Here is a 23924-nt window from a genome sequence, read left to right as displayed (position 1 = left end):
TGTAGTATGCTAACAATTTGGGGAATCAATGACAGCTCCCAACTTAGTCGTCCGCAAACCTAGTCAGTCATAGGCCTTTTGTCTTTGCCTGGACCTCTTGAGATGTGGATGCCGGGTTACAGGACAGATCCCTGGGGAACACCACTAGTGACAGGTTTGCTGTCGGAGGTGGAGGCACCTATTTTGACCTTGTGGGGTCCTATCGGTGAGCCAGCTGGCGACGCACCTGATGAGAGGGATTTTCGCCAAGTTGCATTAAATTTTCAATTATGCCAGAGTGGGGGATTGTGTCAAAGGCTTTAGCCAAGTCAAGGTGAGCTGTATGTACTGACTTTCCCACATCCAGTGTCTTGGTGACAGTCAAGTCAACCACGTTCAACAGGCAAGATCTGCCTTGACAAATCCAGACTGGGTGGGGTAAAGTGCTTGGAGGTTGCCTATGTCCTTGTTTAGGAGGTCCATAATAATAACCTCTGTGGCCTTACAGATCAGGCATGTCAAGCTAATAGTTTCCAGGATCAGTAGCGGCACCACCTTTGTGCAAAGGGATGACAATGGCAGTTATCCACTCTGCTAGAATCACACCTGTACTTAGGCTATGGTTGAATAGGGTGCTCAATGGCAAGGCTACTTCTTGCTGCCATGGAAGCTGTGCTCTTTGCCTTGGATAGGGCCTTTAACGATCCAAGGAGATGTGAGGTGCAGGACAAGTATCAGTGATGTCGAGTTGGCCTTTGGGGGGGGGGTGTCTGCTAGCAGGTTGGCTAATTCAACAGGATCAGTGTAAGTGGCAACGTTAAGAACCAATTCTGAACAAACCCGGGCTTTGCCATGAACGTTCCTGACATAACTGAAAAAGGCTTTGTGGTTAGCCTTTGTCTCGGATGCTAGTTTCGATTCATAAATGGCTTTGGAGGTTTTCACTAATGATCTAATTTGCTTGTTGAGGCTAAGGAGGGAGTTTTTCTAATTGGGAATTTGTGCCTTTTTACCCCTGGATAACAGTTTCTTCCCACCAGATAGGTTTGCGTTTCCTTAAGGAGCAGGTTTTAGTTCTTTTTAGTTCTGTTGGGTATGGCCGAGTCCATGCAGTTGTACAGATGCTTGCATACTGTTCAGCATATTTGTCTGCATCCTCTGAGGGGTGCAGTGGTATGAAGCTACTGATACCCTCTCTCTCAGAAGGCTGTAGTCAGCTTTTGAGAAGTTTTTTAGCCTGCTTATGGCTGGGGTGGGGGGGGATGGACAGGATAGGCACTTTGAGACAGACCGATAGTCTGATCTCACCAGGGAAGAACTTATTATGGGGGTGGTACAGCAGTAGCCTATGTTGGTGAGAACCAAGTCTAGAATGTTCTCTCCTCTTGTAGGGGATGAGACAAGCTGGTTTAGTGTGCTAGAATTGATGAAGTCAAGGAATTGTTGGGTGGGTGCAGTTAGGAAAGAATAGTTCACCCTGTCCATTATGGGGGAGTTTAAGTCACCAAAGATTGTGGTGTTGGGGGGTACCTTGATGAAGTCAAGTAGGTCCAGGCAGAAGAAGTGGGTGTCCTGAGTTATGGAGGTGGGGGTCTATAGCTGGCTGTAACTTGGATGGGTGTCTTCCCAGTGGTCAGTTGCATGTGGAGTAGTTCTAGCTCATCATGCTGGCAAACTAGTCTGGAGGTGTCCTTGTCTTTAATGAAAACAAAAACTCCACTACCCTTAGTCTGCTCAATCTCATTTTGGGGTCAGAATGTATGGAATGAGGTATAGCCTGGTAAGGCAGGGGTGCTCTCTGCAGCCTTGAACCAAGTTTCTGTGACTTAACAGATGCCAGCATCTTCCAGTGCAAGGACAGCCTCCAGTGAGTGCAGTTTCAGGTTAAAGCACCTAGCGTTAAGCAGCATGACCTTCAATTTGCTTTTTGACAGATCTTTTATAGGCACAATGGGGGAAAAAAAAAAAGAGCCTCAACAAGAATCCTGAATCCCAGTGGTGACAAGTGGAGGCCATCTCTGGCAAAGCATTGAGGCCTGTCAACCATGCCATCCCAGGCAAACAGATACCTGATCCCTTTGGAATGATACCAGAAACTAAGCGAATTGTTGAAGTCTATTTTTTGGTGGTAATGTGGTATTCTTGGCGAAGGTAGGATGCTGCTTAGGGCTGGGGTCATACCTGCCTGGGACACATACTCAGAGCTCAGTCATGTCTCTCTTCATATAACTCCAGGGAGGTACTTCAAGTCATTCACACCAACATGAACAATGACAGAGTCATACTTGTACCTGTTGTGGAAAAAAGTGCACGAGTGAGGTGGCGGATTCTGGCACCTGAGACAACTGACTGATCTTCTTGTAGACCCTGGTGAGGGGAACATCAGTGCGTCTCAAGTGAGTCGTCAGTGACTAGAATATTTGGTTTATTGTTGTGCCTTATGGGCTGTGCGAGTTTATTATTATGCCTTATGGGCTTTGTTTGTGAGACACTGGTGTGTTGTCTGCTGCCTATGATGCATTTGGTGTTGTGTGGAATGTTTCCGAGTGTGTTTTGGAGATCTCTGCTATTTAGGCAAGTTTTTAATGAGGACCTCTGCATAGGTGGGTGTGTGTTGTGCTTGGCTATGTGATGTGGGTGGTGTGGTGTCAAGTGGTTTGTCAGGAGTACTGATTGTGGCACGAAAGAGCATGGATTCCAGGTTATTGATAGATGCATTTCTCGCAAGTAGAAGAGGGCTGTCAGTGAACATGAGGCAGTTGCTACACTGTCTCAGTATGCCCATGTAAACCAGGCTGGCAGGATAAACTGATGGGGATTGTCTAACCATACTGTTCTGAAACTTGGATGGACTTGTGGAGAAAGGGTTTTGATAAGAGTTTGTCCACAATAGTATAGACCACAAAAACCTTCTTAAATGTAAAATAACTGGCCTGAAGCCCAAGTGCTAAAACTAAAACTAAGAGGGTTAGAATAACAGACAAATACTAAGAAGGCTACTTAGAAGCAGTAATAGAACAGAATAATAGCACTTACACTTAAGAGCAAGCAAAGCAAAATAAGGTAATAAAGTAGGAAGAACACAATTACTTTAAAAGCAGCTGAATGAAGTGTAATTTTTTAAGTGAAGAGAGAAGAAACAGGCGATAAATCAAGATTACGAAACTAAGGGGGTTGGTCTTCCCAAAAGCTCTCTCTGTACACAGTAGAATGAGCTGATGAGAAGGGACTGGGAGGTGTGTCCAAAATAAAATTTACAGCAGGGGTGGGCAATTCCAAAGCCACCACGTTTAAGAAAAGAACACCTGGAGGGTGGGGAAAAAATGCAGACACAGTGACCAGCAATATCAAGCAAATAAAAAATAAATGCAGCACAGTTTTGTTAACTACCACTGAAACAGATTAAGTGCAAAAAGTATACTTATAGAAGCTTTCTGCATCCAGATGGCTTTTGGATCAGTCACAGCCAGGCCACAAGGAGCAGCTAAGATACTGAACATGTTCCATAACTAATCTTAGACAGTTTCTTACACCATTCTACTCATCATTTTCTTACAGTTATAATCCCATTTCACTTTTGTAAACTTCTTCCATTGACAGCAAAGCCATAAAGTTGTGTACAGCTGCAGCAGAAACTACATAATTTTGAATAAGATACAAAAAGTTATTACAACTACGATAAAAAATAATTCTCAACTATGTGTGAACTGGTTTATTGTCCGTAACCAATGTAAAATTTGAATTTTATTGCAACTCATTTTGCCCTGTGGACTAGGGCTGCACCTGAAAAGGATCCAAGGTCCAATGCGGTTACCCAGTCAATATATGTAAAAATTAAATTTGAATCAGGGCGCCAAAGCAGTACTTAAAAGATCAATAGACTTCCATTATAATTAAAATTTTCAGATGCAGACAGCAGTTTTTGTGAAACTACATCCTCCTATCAAGATAGAGCTCTTTTGAGGGAGGCATCTAGGCTAACAGAGATGGAAGATTATAGCAACTTCACCAAAATCATAAAAATAAGTCTGCCCTGCATACTGAAAAATAATTTATAATTTAATGCAGTTAAAAATATATGTGAATGGTTTGAAGGATTAACAGTCAGGCTGCCTCATCAGGGGAGATCAAATCAGATAAATCATGGACAAAGTCAACATGATTTACATTGCCCAGCATGCTAACAATATGAATTTTTTCCATATAACCAAAGCTGGCCCTGGAGTTCCTTCATCTCTTTAGTGTTCATTACCTATATGACATGGTAATTACAAAAAAATACTACACACGTTTAGCTTCTCAACAAAACACTCAAGATAAGCTGATCTGACTGGGACCGCCCTTTAATCAGTGGGACCCCAGTGATTTCAGGTTTTATCAGTGGCTAAAACTGGTTATGTTGGAAACCAAAACAGTTCTTACAATACAGTGATGTTACAAAAGATTACTCTTATGTAATGCGACAGACGACTTAGATAGCTGGATGCATGGCAAGAAGACAACGTAGCTAAGGCAATGTGTTTTTTTTTGGCGAGGGGGGGGCAAACCAGAATCTCTAAACATAACATGTTTGGGATGAACTGATCTAACAACAACCACAAAAATAAATTCAGTTTAAAAACATAATTTTGTCACTTTTATAATGGTCACCTTTTCAAATGCCTACGGTGGAAAATTTTTACTTGAACATGACTTTATAAGGCAAGATATACATGAATCCTGTGCACAGGATTGTATTTCACTTTATTATTAAAGTAAAGATTCAGTGCTGCTATCTTTGGCAGCAGACTTGCACAGTCTCCAGGATTAGTTTCTTTGTCTTGCACCCACCGAGTGCTGCAATATTCTATGGCTCCCTACAAACCTTTACTGGAGAAGACAGGGAAAAAAAAAAAAAAAAAAACGAAGGACTTCATGAATGCTGTCATTTTTCTCCACCGTTTCATTTTGCTCCATAGCATGCTAAGGCGTTTCAAATAAGGTTCAAAAGCAGATCAGAGACCATTAAGGAGCCTATCCCAAATTTCTGGTACTATTAACGTGAAACATTGACAAAATAACAGAATGTGAATTATATATATATACATATATATATATATATATATATATATATATATATATATATAATTCTGAAATAAATAAAATAATGGCAATAATTAGGATTATAGAGTGTAATTAACCAGCTTTTCTCTAAAAGTCACCAATTTTAGGAGGGATTAAGAGGGACAGAGCTAATACTGGAGTCAAAATTAGGGACAGATGAGAGGTATGCAAAACAGCAGTCAAAAGAAGGTTGAGTGAGTCAAACCTCGTACCACAGGAAGTAGCTTTACAGCTCGTAACCTTAATCCTCTGCACTAAACTGCCAGACTCATCATCTTCTTTCGGCTGTTCCCATTAGGGGTCGCCACAGCAGATCATCTGTTTCCATTTCTTCCTGTCCTCTGCATCTTGCTCTGTCACACCAATCACCAGCACGTCCTCGCTCACCACATCCATAAACCTTATCTTAGGCCTTCCTCTTTTCATGTTACCTTCATCCTTAGCATCTTTTTCCCAATATACTCAGCATCCCTCCTCAGCACATGTCCAAACCAACGTAATCTTGCCTCTCTGGCTTTGTCTCCAAACCTTCCAACCTGGGCTGACCCTCTAATATACTTATTCCTAATCCTGTCCAGCATCGTCACACCCAGTACAAATCTTAACATCTTTAACTCTGCCACATCTAGCTCTAACTCCTGCCTTTTTGTCAATGCCACTGTCTCCAACCCATATAACATAGCTGGTCTCACTACCCTCTTGTAGACCTTCCCTTTCACTATTACTGGTACTCATCTGTCACAAATTACTCCTGACAGTCTTCTCCACCCACTCCATCCTGCCTGTACTCTCTTCTTCACCTCTCTTCCACACTCCCTATTACTATGAACTATTGATCCCAAGTATTTAAACTCATTCACCTTCGCCACTTCTACTCCTTGCATCCTCACCATTCCTAGGTTCATAGATTAGTACTAGGCTAACTGCCCTTGTGGGTCATTTAAAGCCTAGCCAATTACCCCATGTGAGAATCAAACCTTGGACCTTATGTTTGTAAGGCAAATACCTTAACCATTATGCCAAACTCCCACCCTCTATCCTCCCTCTCATTCACACACATATGAAGGTCAGCAGGACTAAGACAGAATATTCCTCTTCTCTCTAGAGCACATCTCCATCTCTCCAGGGTTTCCTCCACCTGTTCCCTACTCTCACTACAGATCACGTCATCTGCAAACATCACAGTCCACAGGGACTCCTATCTGATCTAGTCTGTCAACCTGTCCATCACCACTGCAAATAAGAAAGGGCTCAGAGCTGATCCTTGATGTAATCCCACCTCCACCTTAAACGCATCCGTCACTCTCACCGCAGACCTCACCGCTGTCACACTACCCTCGTACATATCCTGTACCACTCCTACATACTTCTCGGACAATCCCGACTTCCTCATACAATACCACAACTCCTCTCTAGGCACCCTGTCATATGCTTTCTCTAAGTCTGCAAAAATACAATGCAACCCCTTCTGACCTTCTCTGTACTTCATCAACACTCAGAGCAAACATCGCATCTGTAGTGCTCTTTCCCGGCATGAAACCATACTGCTGATCACTAATCATTACGTCCCTTCTTAACCTAGCTTCCACTACTCTTTCCCATAACTTCATGCTGTGACTGATCAATTTAATCCCTGTGTAGTTACTACAGCTCTGCACATCACCCTTATTCTTAAATATCAGTACCAAAACACTTTCTCCATTCCTCAGGCATCCTCTCACTTTCCAAGATTTCATTAAACAAGCTGGTTAGAAACTCCACTGCCGTTTCACCTAAACACCTCCATGCTTCCACGGATGTCATCTGGACCAACAGCCTTTCCATTCTTCATCCTCTTCATAGCTATCCTTACTTCCTTCCTTGCTAACCCATTGCACTTCATGATTCACTATCCCCACATCATTCAACCTTCTCTCCCTCTCATTCTCTTCATTCATCAACCCCTTAAAGTACTCTTCCATCTGCTCAACACACACTCCTCGCTCGTGAGTATGCTTCCCTCATTATCCTTCATCACCTTTACTTGCTGCACATCTTTCTTAGCTCGGTCCCTCTGTCTAGCCAATCGATTCAGGTTCTTTTCTCCCTCCTTGTGTCCAGCCTTTCATACAACTCTTCATATACCTTATCCTTCACCACCTCTCTCTTTGCCATGCACCTCAACTCCTTATACGCCTGTCTACTTTCTTCATCTCTCTGACAATCCCACTTCTTTGCCAACCTCTTTCTCTGTATACACTCATGTACTTCCTCATTCCACCACCATGTCTCCTCGTCGTCCTTCCTCTGTCCAGGTGTCATACCAAGCACCTTTCTAGCAGTCTCCCTTACTAGCTCTGCTGTAGTTACCCAGATATTTGTTAATTCTTCACTGCCACCCAGTGCCTGTCTTAACTCTTTCCTGAACTCCATCTCACAATTACCCTTTTTCAATTTCCACCATTTGATCCTTGGTGCTGCCCTTACACTCCTCCTCCTCTTCTTGATCACCAATGTCATCCTACAAACCAACATCCTATGCTGCCTAACTACACTTTCCCCGGTCACCACTTTACAGTCTCCAATCTCCTTCAAACTGGCCCTCCTACAGAAGATATAATCCACCTGTGTGCATCTTTCTCCACTCTTGCTTGTCACCCTATGCTCCTCCCTCTTGTTAAAATATGTATTCACCACAGCCATGTCCATCCTTTTCGCAAAATCCACTACCATCTGACCTTCTGCATTCCTTTGCTAAACACCATACCTGCCCATCACATCCTCATCCCCTCTGTTCCCTTCACCAACATGCCCATTGAAATATACTCCAATTACCACTCTCTTACCCTTGGGTACAGTCATCACCACTTCATCCAACTCACTCCAAAATTTTTCTCTCTCATACATCGCACACCCAGCTTGTGGAACATATGCACTAACAACATTCATCATTACACCATCAATTTCCAGCTTCATAAACATCACTATCAGGCACTCTTCACCTCCAAAACACTCTTAGCATACTGTTCCTTCAGGATAATGCCTACGCCATTTCTCCTCCCATCCACACCATGATAAAACAATTTGAACCCACCTCCGATACACCTAGCCTTACTCCCCTTCCATCTGGTCTTTTGCACACACAATATAACAACCTTCCTTCTGTCCATATCGGCTAGCTCTCTCCCTATACCAGTCATACTGCCAACATTCAAAGTTCCGACCCTCACTACCACAGTCCTAGCCTTTCTCCTCTCTTGCTGTCTTCGGCCATGCCTTCCCCCTCTTCTCCTCCTTCGGCCAACAGTAGCCCAATTTCTGCCAGACTACCAAGGAGTAATCAGAAATGTACATTATAACATATTTTTTGCTTGTTCAAAATCTCAGAAAAGTGTGCCTTTTTAACCGTACAAAGCAACTAATTGCAGTATTGCTTTTATCAACATTTGTTAAATAAAAATTCAAATTTATATAATACTTTATGTAAAAATGCTTCAATGAAACGTACAAAACATAACACAAAACTAAATAAATTGGTACTTCTTTGCTCTTTGGCTTAGAAACTCTAGATTATTGGCTTTTTAAGTTTACAAAACATCTCAGTCGGGCACCAACAGCAGAAATTCAGTGAAAAGCGGACCACAGGGACTCTAAAGCGGACTATCGGGAGATTTTGGAGGCAAGCCCCCCCAAGACCAGTCATAGCTCTCACTCTCAACCTTCCATCTCCAAAATGATGAACATTAGCCCTCACAATGTGGAACAAACAGGCAAAATGTGGAACACATACTAATGGCTTACTAACAACTTCAACTATGATAACTAAAATATGCTGGTTTTACTTATAAATAATATCTTTTAATGAATTAATATGATTCATTTCTATTTACCAGGGATTTCGCGTTAAAAAAATACCCAACAACGAATACGTGACAGACCCTTTCCATGTGGAACTTCGAGGAACATGAACTTTTTAAGACCCCAAATGAGGTATCTTCCACGTAATGAGGGGGCACTTGAGATGTATGCGTCCAGTCACACCGGACAGAAATTAATTCAGAAACTGGCTAAAGTAATATGCATTACTTACGTTGAATGAAAAAGTGTGCCGTCTTTTTCTAAGAAACCGTCATAATGCACCAACAACATATCACCATACTTAGTTTTTCTATGGCAAATAAAAGGTTTGTGCAAAACTTCAATTTTGATTTCTGGCTCCGGGATCAAGGCTCCAGACGACCAGCTCAACAAAGCGTATAATAGCACACTCAAAAACACTATTGTCATTTCTAGTCGATTCCTACAACCTCTTTAAAGACACAGTCAATTCAGACTTTACTTTGCAGATCAAGTCGCTCGCTTACAACTTGACAGAAGACGTGGCAGAAATTTTTTTTTTTTTTTTTGCCAAGATGTACTTTAGCTAGCCAGATGAATAAACTAGAGTCTAACTGCTGATTGGTATACAACTGGGGCAGCCTTTAACTTTTCTAAGAAACGATTGGTTGTCTGAAATGTCAGTTACCCTTCACAGTGTTTAGTGCACGCCCCTAATTAAGGAAGTTGTAGCCAGCATGCCAAAAGCAACTTTGTCACCGGAGATATCCGTGGAGTATGAGAGGCACTGGAATGTAACGCCCTTCCAGAAACCATACCGATTGGTGCGTTGTGACAGACTGTTGTCTTCTGAATGGATCTTTTACCTGTTGATCAATTGTGTCTTTTTTATTTTATCTCGAGGGAGGGTTGTTTAGTGTATGATTCGTTATTCAGGACGAGTTTGGATATGCATTTGGACTTTTAAGTTCGCTACCCAATAATCTAAAGTCTACAGGCTGTGGAGTGGGCGGCTAGTTTGGACGAATTGAGGAATCCGGTGGGCGTGCTCACAGATGTAGTGTTTCCTGATCGCTCTGTTATTTTTTTAAGTTTAGATATGGAAGGGATACTGTACAAATGGACAAATTATTTAAATGGTTCGTATATTTTGTGTGGATTTTTAAGAAATGTTTGTTCAACGTAAACGTGAAATGACGGTTGTTGTTTTTTTTTCTCTGCTCTAAACTGGAAACGTTAGAGGCTTTGGTTTGGAGATTCTGTACATTACTGTAACAGTAAGTAGGGACATGATATCCCTGGCTTGTTTGAGGGTAGTAAAATTATATACTACCCTAAGTAGTAAGGTTTTGTATTCTTAGCTTAAAAATAGATTGGGTTTTGTGACTCGAGATATGAGCGATTGTTCAGTATAATTGATTATTTTCTGAACGTGTTTCTGTAGAAAGGTAAGACTGTTTTGATGTTTGAGTGTCAGTCTCATACTTCTCGACCTCTTCCAGCAAGAAATCTGAACAAAGCCACAAGTAATGGGGGACAAAAGCCAAAAAAAAAAAAAAAAAATTATAATGCTCTTACAAATTTAGAAATTAAGGATAACCTGGGTATGCAGCCAGCAGTGGCAACTACACCATCTTTTCGGTTTTATGTGGCAGTTTGTGTTTTGTTCTTTTCTTTCTGATGTATTTACTTCATTTATTTCTCACATTCTCGTTTACGCAGCAAAGTAGAAAGAACTCTGTAAATGAATGTGCAGTAAATAGTTTGTAATAGTTGTCTTGTAAAAACCTTCTTCACATGGTAGCATAGCTCTCAACCAAAAAGGGACAAATCCCAACAGAATCCGAGACAAATCCAGAAATAATCAGTGACACTTTTCATATGTTAGTGTTCTTAACTTGCGACATTAACAAAATAACAGAGGATGAGTGAATAAGCATTTTCTTAAGTAAAAGAAGTCTGTAACTCTAATTTAAGTGTAATTTATCTTTTCTCCAAAAGTCACCGCTTTTAAGTGGGATTAAGAGGGACAGAGCTAACATTTCAGTCAAAATCAGGGACAGTTGAGAGGTATGCATGGTAGGTGACCTAGTTAAAAGCCTACTTGATGTATTTATTTTATTTATTATTTTTATTTTACATTTGTTGACCGGGCTAGTCTAACTGGATGTATGTCCATTTTCAGTAGATGCCCTGGGAGAAAAGCTCCAAACATGAATAGTGACAATGTTAAACATATATATATATATAGGCATGTAAAATCACATAAAATGTTAAAGCATTGGTAAAAAATATATATAATACTCGGGTTATAAACTCTAAAAATATTACTCTAAAAATTATGCTAAAAAATTATTAGTGTAAAAAAGATTATACTAAATACAATAGTGGGTAAGAGTAAAACCCAATTAAGAGAGAAAGGCCTTTATGTTTTATAGAATTACTAAGAAGAAAAGAGTAGTACCTAGATTAGGTGGCATAGGATAGAGGAGTAGGGAAAGGAGTAAGAGAAGGGAAAGGAGTAAGAGAAGAAAGGGGGAAAGATATCAGTCTGGGTTAGCACAAGGACAAAGCCAATGAGTTTTAAGATGTTCTTTGAGGTGTTTTTTAAATAGAGAAGTAGAAGCTAAGATTGATAGTTCAGAAGAAAGTTGATTCCAGTTTTTACCTGCTGTGTTAGAGAAAAGTGAATCACCAGCTTTGTTGTTGGATTTAATTGTGGAAACTAGGAGCTTGTTAGCAGAGCATAGTGTAGCAAGATTTTTATATGGTGTAATCAGATTAGAGAGGATAGGGGTGTTGTTAGGGTGGTATAGGATCTTTTGAGTGATAAGTAATTGTTGACAGAGTATATGGTTTTCCCGTTCTAGCCATCCAAGTTGTTTGAGGTTGCGGTAGTGGTGAGTTTTGAAGGGGGAGCATGTAATGAATCTAGCTATGCTATTATAACAGGTGACAAGTTTGGAGAGGTTATTTTTTGATAGGTATATATATATATATATATATATATATATATATATATATATATATATATAGCAGAGGCATAGAAAAGGGTAGAAATTAGGTGGGTTTGTGCAATAGTTTTCCTGGCAGAAGGGGTAAGGAAGGGTTTAATTCTATAGAGGGTACCCAGTTTTTTGTTAATGGACTTTATGGTGGTGTTGATGTGGTCATCGAAATTGAGATGATTATCAATTGTAACACCTAGTAGGCAGGTTGTAGAGTCTGGGGTTATGTTGGTAGCATTGTTAGAGGTTACAGAGAAGGATGGAGTAGGTGATTTTATGAGTAGGGGTAAAAAGTAGTAGTTTTGTTTTTTGGGGATTTAAGAGGAGAGAGTGTTGCATAAACCAGTTTTCAACATTATGAAGAACAGTTTGGGTGAGGGACTGGAGAGAGTCTCTGTTCTTGGCTGAACAAATTAAGGTGGAATCATCTGCATATTGAATGCAGGTGGCTTGAGGAATATGTATATGTAGATCATTAATAAATAAGGAAAAAATAAGGGGACCTAAGATAGAGCCTTGGGATACCCCAATATTTACAGGAAGTAGTGAAGACAGATTGTTATCCCAAAGGACTGCTTGCTGTCTATTATCCAGATAGGACCTAAACCATTGTAATGCTTGTGGTTCAAGAGAAAGGTTCTTTAGTTTGTCTAAGAGTAAGTTATGGTTAACCATATCAAAGGCTTTTGACAGGTCAATAAATAGTGCAGAGGAAAAGGAGTTATTGTTGCAATTTTTATTTATAGAGTCTGTGAAGGATAGTAGGGCAGTTGTAGTGCTATGGAATGGTCTGAAGCCATGTTGGCAATTGGCTAGTTGGTTATTTTGCAGTAGGTAGTTAAGTAGTTGTTTGTGAATACATTTTTCCATAATCTTAGCTATTGGGGAGAGTAAGGCAATAGGTCGAAAGTTAGACAGCTCAATAGAAGACCCTCCTTTATGTAGAGGGATGATGTGGGATACTTTCCATATGGATGGAATTTTGCCTTCTGAGATGGTTCTGTTAATAAGGATAGAGATGGGATTGTATATAGCTTTTGCAGCAATTTGTAGGTATTCAGATGAGAGACGGTCAGCAGAAGGGGTGCAAGGTTTCAGTTTTTGAAGTAGCTTACAGATGAGAGAAGTAGGTACAGGTTGTATTTGAAAGGTAGGTGATGTAGTCTTGGAGGAATTTAGTGGAGAAGCAGTAAAGGGAGGTAAAGAATTGGCTAGGGTTTGAATGGCTTCTGTAAAGTAAGTGTTAAAGGCATCAGGGATCTGGTTGGGGTTATTATGGTTAAAACCTACAGGGGCAGGGGTAGCAGAGTGTCCTGGACGAAGAAGTTTGTTAATCCCTGACCAAAATTTTTGTGGAGTTTGTTGAATGGTTTGTTGGAGGTGAAGGTAGAAGTCTTTTTTGTCTTTGAGAATATCTTTCTTGGTGGCATTTCTTAACTGCTTAAAGTGGAGCTGATCTGATGGACATTTGGTAGTTCTCCATTTAGCCCAGATTTTATTTCTAAGGAGCATCTTTTGTCTAGTTTGTTTTGTGAGCCATGGGGCAGATTTGGATCTTATTCTAGTAGAACGAAGAGGTGCATGGTAATCTAGGATTTGAAGAAATTTGGTGTTGAAATAGATAACTGCTTTGTCAAGTTCAAGATGGGTTAGTGGTGACCAGTCACATGCTTGCAGTTCATTTAGGAAGCTGTGTGGATTAAAGAATATTTTTGAGCAGGAGGTTTTAAGATTATGAGTAGTTGGGATATGTACTTTTTGTCTAATAATGTAGGTAAGCATGTGGTCGCTGATATCGTCGGGAAGGGTTCCTGGAGTATAACTTTCAGGGTGGCTATTAATAAGGATCCAGTCAAGAGTAGATTCCTTACTGGTGGGTTTGTGAATTCTAGTAGGCGTTGATATTGAGAATCCAAAGAGATTTATGTGGTTAGTATGGTTAGGGGAGCTGCAGGTGGACCAGTCGATGTTAAAGTCACCCAGTATAATTGTCTCCTGGGGTAGTTGGGTAGAAAAATAGCTAAGTAAGTTTTCAAGAGTATTAGTATTGTTACCTGGGGGGAGATACATGCAGATTAGATAGATAGATTTGGTGTTATTGATTTGGAGTTTGGTAGTCAGGAGTTCGGCTTTGGTGTCAAATGAAGGATGCACATTGAAAGGGGAAATTTCAAGATTAGATTTATAGAGAATGGCTATACCTCCACCTTTTTTGGTTATACAGTCACATTTAAGGATATTATAGCCAGGATGGCTAATTTCCTGGTCTAGTGTAGATTGTTTTAACCAAGTCTCAGTAAGGCATAGGATATCAAATGAGTGCACATCAAGGAGTGCATGCAGGTGGGAAATGTTGTTGTTGATACTTCTAACATTAAGGTGAGCTATCAGGAAGGAGTTAGGTGGTTTAGTTAATTAAGAAATCATAGGCACTGTTAAGTTGTTAAGGTTATTGGTATAGTTAGTATTGGGGCCTGGGTTTGGATGAATATCACCATCTGGGGGGGGGGTGTTGCTGGGGATTTTTTAGGAATTTAAGGATTTTGAAGAAGTTAAACTTTTTTTGGAGGTGAAGTCATTAAAATGAGATGTTCTATGAAATTTTGATAGTATATAGTTAGAAGTACTGGTTATGTTACAGTGGTTAAGGGAGTAGATAAAGGAAGATGGTAATGTTTGTTGTAAGTGATGGTTTTGTTCTGGTAGAGAAAGATTTTCAAAGAGGGTGAGTGAATAAGGTATGGTAAGAGGATATTATAGTAGTTAAGAGTAATATGTTTTTGAAAATGGTTTTGAGTGAAGGGGCCATATTTATAGGAAGTTATAAGTTAAGAAAAGGTAGTGTAAGTAGGAGAAGTAGAGAAAAGGAGAGAGTATTTTGAGAGATTGAGCTGGGTTAGAAATTATGCAGAGAAGAAATTAGCGGAGGATGTAAAGGGGAGGATAAGGGAATTAGTTAGTGTAGTAAAAGGTTAGGAAAGGTGCGGGAGTAGTTCAAAGAGTTAATTAGTACTGATTAGGAATGGAGGAGATGGGGGAGCGGTCTAGTGATGAGGTTTATGATAGGCTGGGGAAAAGGAGGGGGAGTGGCTAGTGAAGTATAAGTGTATTGGTACTGGGGGGGTGTGGGAAATGGGGGTAGGGTAGGGAAGCGGAGTGAGCCCGCAGGGGGTAGGGTAGGGGAGCGGAGTGAGCCCGCAGGGCGAACAGAGGGGGGCAGACCCAAGGAAGGTAAAAGTAGTGAGAGAAAAACAATCAGTAAGGTAGAAGGTAAGAACAGGGGAAGGTAGGTAAAAAGGCAGAGGTTGTGAGTGTAAGGAAGGGGGAAAGAAAATGAGCGGGAACCAGGGGGACAGAGGGCTAAAAGGACTAGGAGTGGAAGAGAGGAGGGCAAGTTACAGGGTTAAAATAGACTATGGAAGAGGATAGTAAGGAGAAAAGAGTTCCAAGAGTAGGAAGTTTAATTTGAGTGGTAAGAATAGAAATTGAGTGAAATCAGAGGTGGTTAAAGACTGCCACCTAGTGGTCAAAGTCTGGAAGTACACAGTGAGGAGATCACAGAAGCTGGTATAAGTAAAGAAAATAAAAATATTGGAGAAGGGAGAGCTTTTAAGGGGGGTCACAGAATAGAGGGTGGGGCTAGAAGATTTTAGAGTCAGGAACAGTGGAGTTCAACAAGAGTAGGCGGGGGGAATGGCTGCTAGCAGATATCGCACTTTAACTAGTATAGGTATAGTGGACTAGTATATACAAATATTGTCTTAAACAAAAATATTGTATAAAACAAAATAAAGTGTGACATACAATGTTAATTTAATTGGTGTTCAGTCCAAGGGGTATTTTGGTTACCCAGGTGAGGAAATGTAAAACAATTGAATTGCATATCCTTACTGTACTGTCAGTTGAAATGTGTTTTTCTTTTGGAAGCATGCTTGCGTGTTAGTGCAGTTTTTGTACTGAAGCAGTTTCTTGAATAACTGTTTAGTAAGTTGCTTTTTATGTTTAATTGTATGACCATGTTCTTTTTTGTCTTTTTAAGCAGATGAGAAGGAAAAAAAGCTCATGCAAGTTTAAAGCAGAAAAAGTAATGAGCATTATAGCTAATGCATATAGCTAATACTTTCAGTGTTGTATTTACTTTGCTTACCTGGATAGAGCACTGATGACAGGTGATCAATGTCTTAGACGAGAATATAAAAGTCAGAATTACATTGCGAGAGAAAGAGGATATAATTACAATATACACTTGTGAAATTATCAGCTAACAAATGTAAACACATATATACAGTTGTAATATGCATTACTTATAATAAATCAAAACCAATCTTTGGAAAAAATGGTGTCTGTGTGGTGTTAAAGCTGTGACTTGTCTATATGGGAATGATAGGACAGTTGTGGCATGAAGGATGCCCAGCAGAGGGTGAGGAGTTGGACAGAGAAGTTATTTTAAGCAAAAGATTATGTGAGGGAGTGAACAATCGTGCATTAAAGAGTGCTACATGATGGACTGTATGAGTGCTACTAGCAGGAGGAAAACTTATGTAGCCCAGTCATTTGGAATTATGATAGTGGAGTGGTGTGATGGATGTTGGGAAACAGTGGGGGTAGATGGAAGAAGTTATGCTACTCAAAACATATGAGTGATAAATGAATATCTGTGCAGTAAAATGTGCCACATGAAGGACCGTATGAGTACTACTAATAAGAGAAAAAGTGATGTGGTTCAGGCATTTGGCTGATGAGCAGATACAAGACATTGATTCTTAAATGTATGTTAAAATAAGATGTCTTTTATTTTTAGGGGAGTATTTTCCCTGAAATTTAGATCTAATCTAGAGAAGTAGGAGTTTAGCTTTGAAGATTGCATTGTGGGGGCAGATTGTCTATGGTTCCTCAGGCTACAAGAGTCCAAATAGTTTAGCTTCTAGGGAAGAAAATGTTTGACTAAGCGTTTGAATAGCTAAGGTCCTAGAAAGAAGGCAAGTTCTTTGAAAAGGGAGCCAATTTTCTTTATTTCAGTGTTTTACAATGGTTTCATTTTTAGGGTGGCCGCGGTGGTGCAGCAGTTAGCATTGCCACCTCACAGCAAGAGGTTCTCTGGTTCGATTCCCGGCTGGGGTGCCTTCTGTGTGGAGTCGGCATGTCCTCCCTGTGGTCGCGTGGGTTTCCTCCGGGTGCTCCGGTTTCCTCCCACATTCCAAAGACATGCTGTAGGTGGATTGGACACTCTAAATTGGCCTTAGGTGTAAGTGTGTGTGCCTTCTGTGGAAGGTTGGGCGCCGGGCTGGCAACTCGACACCGTAAAACTCCACTGCCAATCCTGAGCGGACAGGTGATCCGCTGTGGTGACCCCTAACCGTGAAAAAGCCGAAAGAAGACAGTGGTTTCATTTTTAGGGAATTGCATAATAAATCTACAGATTGTGGGGTGTTTCTGATGCTGAGGCTATGGGGGAGGCAATGTTCAAATGCCTTGGCCTGTGGCTGTTCTGGAGGCTTTAATAGGACAGGGGGCGATCTTATCAGCCCAAAATGAGAGTTGGCCTTTTTTTTTTTTTGTCTTGTAAAACTGATGTGGCAGGAGACGTTAAGGAAGGGGATCAAGCCAAATGCCAAGGTATTTAAGAGGTAGTGTTTTCTGTAGTTTGTGGAATTTGGTACACAAAGTTTTGTGTTGTAACAAAAAAAAATGTATTTATGTACACACTGACATGGATTACACCACCTTTGAATTTTAAGTATTTGGGAAATTATTAAACAGTTTTGCAAGAGATTTTAAAGTGTATGTATTATTCAGCTTCACAAAATCAGTTGGATATGCAAGGTGGTGTAATTAATTTCAGAACAGGATTCCCAACCAGTAACAAACAGGGGTAGTGTTAGTGTAGATGGCGATAAGAACGGATTAAAAAAGACTAGAAGTGTCAGTGCGCTAAACAAGATTTTTTGTGGAGTGGTGTGTAAGAGAACTGGAGATGTGTTGATGATGGTCGTGTGTATGTCTGTGTGTGTTATACAGAAGGTAAAAATACTACAATATTTGCTAATTTCTTTAGAGACACCAATAGTGTGATTATAAAGATGTATAGCAATTATAACCAAGTGTATGCAAAGTAGAATTTTTTAGTTTTAGCAAAAGTAGAAAAGCAGTTTGATATGTATTATCCACAGCATATAGTTCATTTACTTTAACTGCTTGTTCTACTTGTAATTTAATTACATCAGTATTCACAACCACTTTCACATAATGCACAGTTTGTACACAAGACATAAGTCGCCATTTAGTCTGGCATAAGGAGCATTCTGGTAAGTCACGTCTGGATCAAGGTTTTCTGATGTGTTCACTGTCTTATTGAGTAGAAGTAATTCTAATCCTTTAAACTTTAGCAGTGAATCCGTGCTTCTGATGGATTAAAGAAGAGAATTTTGCAAAATGTTTAAGGAAGAGACTGGCCTGCCAGTGGATTTTCTGACAGAAAGGAGTATTTGGAGCAAAAATTGCATTGAGGATTGAAAAGCTTTGTGTGGGTTTTCACCAGGTGACTAGCTCTGCAAGACAGGTTGGTGATGGTGTTGTGGGGAAAATTGAAGCAAATTACTTCTGGAAATAGGCAAAAAAACATGATAGAAAAACACCCATTCAAGGTTTAGTATGATGCAGCTTTACCAGTTCCCTAGAAATCTGTAATCAAATCCTGTCACTATGTGGTAGACAGTGCTAAATTTGTTTAGAGGACCTGGTGGAGGGGTTATTACCCTCATCCCATTGCTCTGATGGGATGGCTTTGCAAGAATATTATCCATGGAGAGAGTCTTTTTCAGTTAATAGTTTTTCTCGGTTAGGGCACACAGGTACCTGCCATAGTCAATTGGTGGCAATAATGTCCCTTTTTGGTGAGGATGGTCAGGGAGTGAGTTAGGTTGGCTGAATAATCCTGTGTAGAGGTAGGATGCTGTTGGGTTTTGGTAAACTGTAGACTTCCCTTGTTGCAGTCTTCCAAGGCTGTGATGCCTGATTTTGAAGTTTGGCTCCCACTTGACTGACTCTGGGACCTATTGATAGTAAGGCCAAGTTTTCAATATATTAAATTGAACTACAGATTTCCACAGGCTTACCACGTATTAATAAAAATAAGGGGCGATAGAAGATATTCTCTTGGGTTACTTAATTCGTCTTTCTTGCATTATAAAATAAGTGTAACCGAGTTGCCTGTTAAGTAATGCAGTATCCATTGAGATGAGTGATAATTCCAGACTGTGAAGGAGGTTTGGAAAGTATAAGTTATGGGGAATGGTATAAGAATCCTTGCTAAAAGGTTGGCTTTTAGACAAGAAACTTGTGCTGGATAATAAGACACTGATTTGACTGTAAAATTGCAATATAAAAGTGGGTGCATAATTTTTTGAGCTTCTGTTGGTCTCCATATTTGTGAAGGTGGACTTGGCGTTTAATTTTTCCAAAGGTTAGGGCTTGTGCCTCCTTTGATAAACCTGAAAATGGGACAAATTCTGTGTGTGTGGGAACCTGTATTTTTTTATTTTTCTTGCAGAGCTGAAGGGTGTCTGAAGCTGTTAGTTTGAACTCCAATACCAAACAAGTATTAAGAGGGGATGGGGGGTGTAAGGTGTTGGAGAAAAAGGAATATTGTAAAAGAGCCTTGGATAAGATGTTATCATGTATGCTGAAAAATAGACAATATTTAAATGAAGAGCTGTTAGAAATATACTTGGTTGAAGAAAGTATGACTGGAACATCCATTTGCTTCTAAGCTACTTATTTAATGAGTTCTTGAATATGTCTATACTGAATTAATTCTGTAGCAAGTGACTCTAGTACAAAATTCCAAATGCTATAATTGCTGGCTGAGTAGCCTTTTCATATACTTCAGTTGTGTTGTGGTGGTTACTTGTAATGTACTAGTAAATATTTTGTACCTATGAAGGCTGAACCAGGAAAGTAATTTTGCCACAATTTGAGTATAGGAGCTTGTATGCAAAGCTTAGCTGTTGGACTTTTAAGTGTTCTGTAATTCTAACCAGCTCTTTTGTATAAAAGCCTACTGAGTTATATACTAGTTTTGCACCTTGTAATTTTTGCCAATCCATGTATACTATCAAAGCAGTCAGAGGTTTTGGTAGAAAAACAGAAATGAGCCTGACCCTAGATTCTAGGTTTCAAAAGCTCAAATCTTCTGAAGGTTGCCTAACGATGCGTTTTTATGGAGGAAGCTGTGTGACTGTCAAATGATTAATCATTATAACTCCAATTTTGTTTTGTAGTGTTTCTGTACTAGTCTCACTTAACTGTGAGTGTTACATTTAAGCTATTTCCAGTAAATTTTTTGGATATGATAGCACATACATGGCCTTCTTGTTTGGGTTTTGATGAAGATTTGATTAACATACCCACAACTTGAGTAAATCTTGTATAAATTGTGTTATGTCAGATAGTGTAGTAACTAGTCTAGACAAGTGTCAGATTCAGGAATAGCTATAAGGTGTGCTTTTTTTCCTGAATTTTGTGCTAACAGTCAACTAAGATGTAGTCTTTTACTGAATCCATGCTGACAGTTAAGTAGGATGTGGGAAATGTTGATATTAAATTGGAGTTGTCTACCAGATAAACTTCCCACCATTATGAAATGGAAATGTGAGAAAGGCACCCTTTTTCCCTCAGGCTGTGATTTGTGATTATGGTAATGAGAATTGAAACGTGTACAGCAAGTTTGCCTATAATTTAGTAATTTTTCTCTGGTACCCGCTGATGACTAGACTGTGTTAATTAGTGGCATATGGTAGGTGCTGTTTGCTATTAGAAATTTATTTTTGCTAGTCTGATTTTGTTTGATAGTTGCATATTTCTCTGCAGGAAATTTGAATCTAGTTGATCTAGTTTATCTACCTATAACATAAGTATTCCAAGTAGAATTTTGCCATTTCATACTTTTATAACTCTGGGGGTATGAGGGTGTTTTAGCCATGACTGACTGCATTTGGGCCATCTCTGATTCGTAATTTCCATTTGAGAGTACTAGTGCAAGTTGTGTTGCACTACACCCAAAGGGACTATAGTTTGGAAAAGCAGAACCTTTAGAAGTCTGACTTTACTTTTGTTCCTTGCACACTTGCTAGTTTGCTACCATTGTAGCATGAGAGGATTCGGTGTCAGAGAATGTAGACAAGTAAACGGACACATTGCCACAAAAAAAACTTCTCTGTTCATGAGGTCTAGAAGTTAACAGCAACAGACACATTAACCAGTGTAACTGGCTTGTAGTGGGTGGGTGTTGATTAGATGCACAATTTCCCTTTGAAAATTCCCTCATGAACTACATCAGCCACTAAAATTCATTTACATTCAGTGGGACTGTAAAAAAAAGCAAATTTTTGATTGATCCAACTTAAATTAACTATGGTGCCATTGAGACTCTGTCAATGAATGCAAAAGGAACCATGGAGACGCACTTTATTAAATACACAAGACCCAAGCACTTTCTTGTTCAGCAGCACTTTATCAGGTAGCTTACAAAACGTACTTTAGCTGCATTTAAGGTAACAATCCATTTCTCTCTACATCTTGTAGATGCTTTAATTTGCACACAGTTTTAAATTTTTGTACTTTAAAATCACCCATATCCATCATATTTTGAAAGCACATTTCTCAAGATTTTTTCTTAATTTCATGCACATATTCCTGTAAATGTCCTTTCAATTATGTACTCATTTGCATTAGAGATTGTGTCGTACAGTCGACATGATAAGACTAAACCTATTAGTCCATGATTAGTAGAACACCTATCACTCTGAGATTAATGCACATTGTGTTCAGATCATACATGGGTGTGTGCCTATTCACTCTGATACCAACATCTCTGAAGTGCGTTATTAACATAATGTAACACGTAACCTAAACATCAGGGCTGGTGCTGAGAACACCCCTGTTTCTCACAATTTGTCACACAACCCACTCATTACTTTAGCATCTGTCTTTTGTTCTCTGTCATAGGAATGTTCAAAGTAAGGTCTAGCATGTGTACCTCTGTGCTAGAACACATTTTTTACATCATTAACATGCTATATCATATCTGTGCCACTGAAAATCTTGGGACGCAGATTAGAAAACTGCAGACAAACCATTATCTATGGCAAGTCATGCAGCTCTATATATTTAGCAAATATTTTGTCAAGTGTACTGTAATCAGTTTATGGTTAATATTAGGTTGATACAGCAGAGTCGATTATCTGAGCTAACTGGGACCTAGGGAAGTTCGGATAATCAAACATACATTGAACTGGATAAAAAAAACCTTCTAAAATCTTGTTTTCTGCACTCGGGGAATACACTTCTTAACTGTTCAAGTCCAGTGGACAATAAAGAATACATCTGATATTGTTAATCCTCGTCCACTTCCTTACGTATAGGTTACGGTTCCGATATCGGAACCGAGCCGGCCATATACCAAGCTCGCGCCAGCGATAAACTCTCTCGAGCTAAGCAATCTCTTACCCATAATCCCCCTCTCCCTGTTAACTCAGATTTCGTTTGCTGCATCACCATCAGGTTGTGTCAGTCTGTTGCTCTTGAGCCAAGTGAAACCTTTTGTCATTTTATTTCAAAATAAGGACTTGTTCTCTCAGAAAAGTTGATTTTCTGATCTCTCTTACCTTATCACATTTAGCGGCTCCCTTTTCTTTCAGTTTTCTAAAAAAAGTTTAGTCACTTTCACCCTTTTTATCTAATGTAAGGTGTCAGTTGATTACCATAGTTGGTAGATAGCCTTTCCTTTCTTTCCTTCGAGTAATTTTGTGTTTTTGTATTATTGTTGGTATTTGCCTTTCCTTTAACATGACAGATAAAAAAGGTAGTACTGGTTTTAAAAGATGTTATGATTGTGGACATAAACTACCTACTTCAGATGCACATTCTTTGTGTGTTTTCTGTTTAGGTGCGCCTCACTTAACTGTTTACCCACCCTGTGGGATTTGTAAGAATTTTTCCAACAGGACACTGATAGATAAGAAAAATAAGCTTTTGCTGAAAGGGTTACTAAAGTCTCCCTTTTCAGAGGATATTTCTGGGTCGGACGCCTCAACCCCTCCAAGATCCCATAAAAAGAAGTCTGAGGATGCTTCTAAGGCTAAATCTCTTCCTTCGTCCCCGGCAGGGGACTCTCATCAACCAAGAAAGAAAGCAAAGATTTCTGCTTCAGATCCCACTCTCTCGGATCCGACACCTTCGGCGCCTAGATCTTTAGCTCCGAAAGTCCGCAGCACCACCTATGTCTATGGCAGTGATGTCCTTTGCTGTATTGGAACCGAGAAGCCCCTCAGTTCAGACTTCTTTACCGGCACCGACCTCACAGTCGGCGCAGACCACCATTGTTTCGGAACCGACAGCTCAGTCCTTGTTTACTGTTTTATCGGTTCCAACCTCGGCACCGACAACTACTTCGGCACCGACCTTTTCATCGGTGCAGACCATTACATTGGCACCGATGACTTCCTCAGTGCAGACACCTGTAGTGCAGTCCTTTACGGCACCTTTGTTTTCGGTGCAGTTTACTGAGATGGGCACCGACCTGCCCTTATCTCTAGATAGACCTGTTTCCCCCTCAGCTGTTTCTGTGAGATCTACCAGAAGCCTCTCCCAACATGACATATTGCGACTTGTGGATCAAGTGCTTTTGGCCAGAGGAATTCTACCTGTCAAGACCTATCCTTCTCCCTTGAAATCTATTGACGTAGCACAGTCTTCCCCCTCTACGGTTTCCTTTATGGATCTCTCTAAGGAGCCACAGTCGCCTTCTTGGCAGAAAAATGTTGTTATGACCCAGGATTTGACTTTTCTCAGCCATCCTGGGACTCCCAGTCAGCAGGCTGGATCACTTAGGGGAGATGTGACTTTCTCATTGGGCACTCACCCCTCTTCTAGTGGACCTGCCTTCCAAGTCATGGAGAAGGCCTTGGCGTCTACCGCTGATAGTGTGCTTATCACCGTCCTCCTCTGGACCACTATGTA

General features: G+C 40.1%; 2 protein-coding genes across 2 annotated transcripts in view; one reads left to right on the top strand and one right to left on the bottom strand.

The window, feature by feature from the left end:
- FKBP14 (FKBP prolyl isomerase 14) overlaps positions 1–9458 on the bottom strand; it is a 257727-nt gene extending 248269 nt beyond the window's left edge. Inside the window, exon 1 of the mRNA XM_044066847.1 lies at positions 9152–9458. Within this exon, the coding sequence (XP_043922782.1) occupies positions 9152–9348 (197 nt within the window). The 5' untranslated portion in view covers positions 9349–9458. The remainder of the gene's footprint in view (positions 1–9151) is intronic.
- Positions 9459–9692: 234 nt separating this feature from the next.
- The window catches only part of PLEKHA8 (pleckstrin homology domain containing A8), a 384133-nt gene continuing 369901 nt past the window's right edge, over positions 9693–23924 (top strand). Inside the window, exon 1 of the mRNA XM_044066845.1 lies at positions 9693–10037. Within this exon, the coding sequence (XP_043922780.1) occupies positions 9998–10037 (40 nt within the window). The 5' untranslated portion in view covers positions 9693–9997. The remainder of the gene's footprint in view (positions 10038–23924) is intronic.

This window comes from Protopterus annectens, chromosome 3.part1 (assembly GCF_019279795.1).
Source record: "Protopterus annectens isolate FY-2018-M chromosome 3.part1, PAN1.0, whole genome shotgun sequence".
NCBI lineage: Eukaryota > Metazoa > Chordata > Ceratodontiformes > Protopteridae > Protopterus > Protopterus annectens.
The sequence above is the reverse complement of the archived record's forward strand: the minus strand, read 5'-3'. Positions and strand labels throughout refer to the sequence as shown.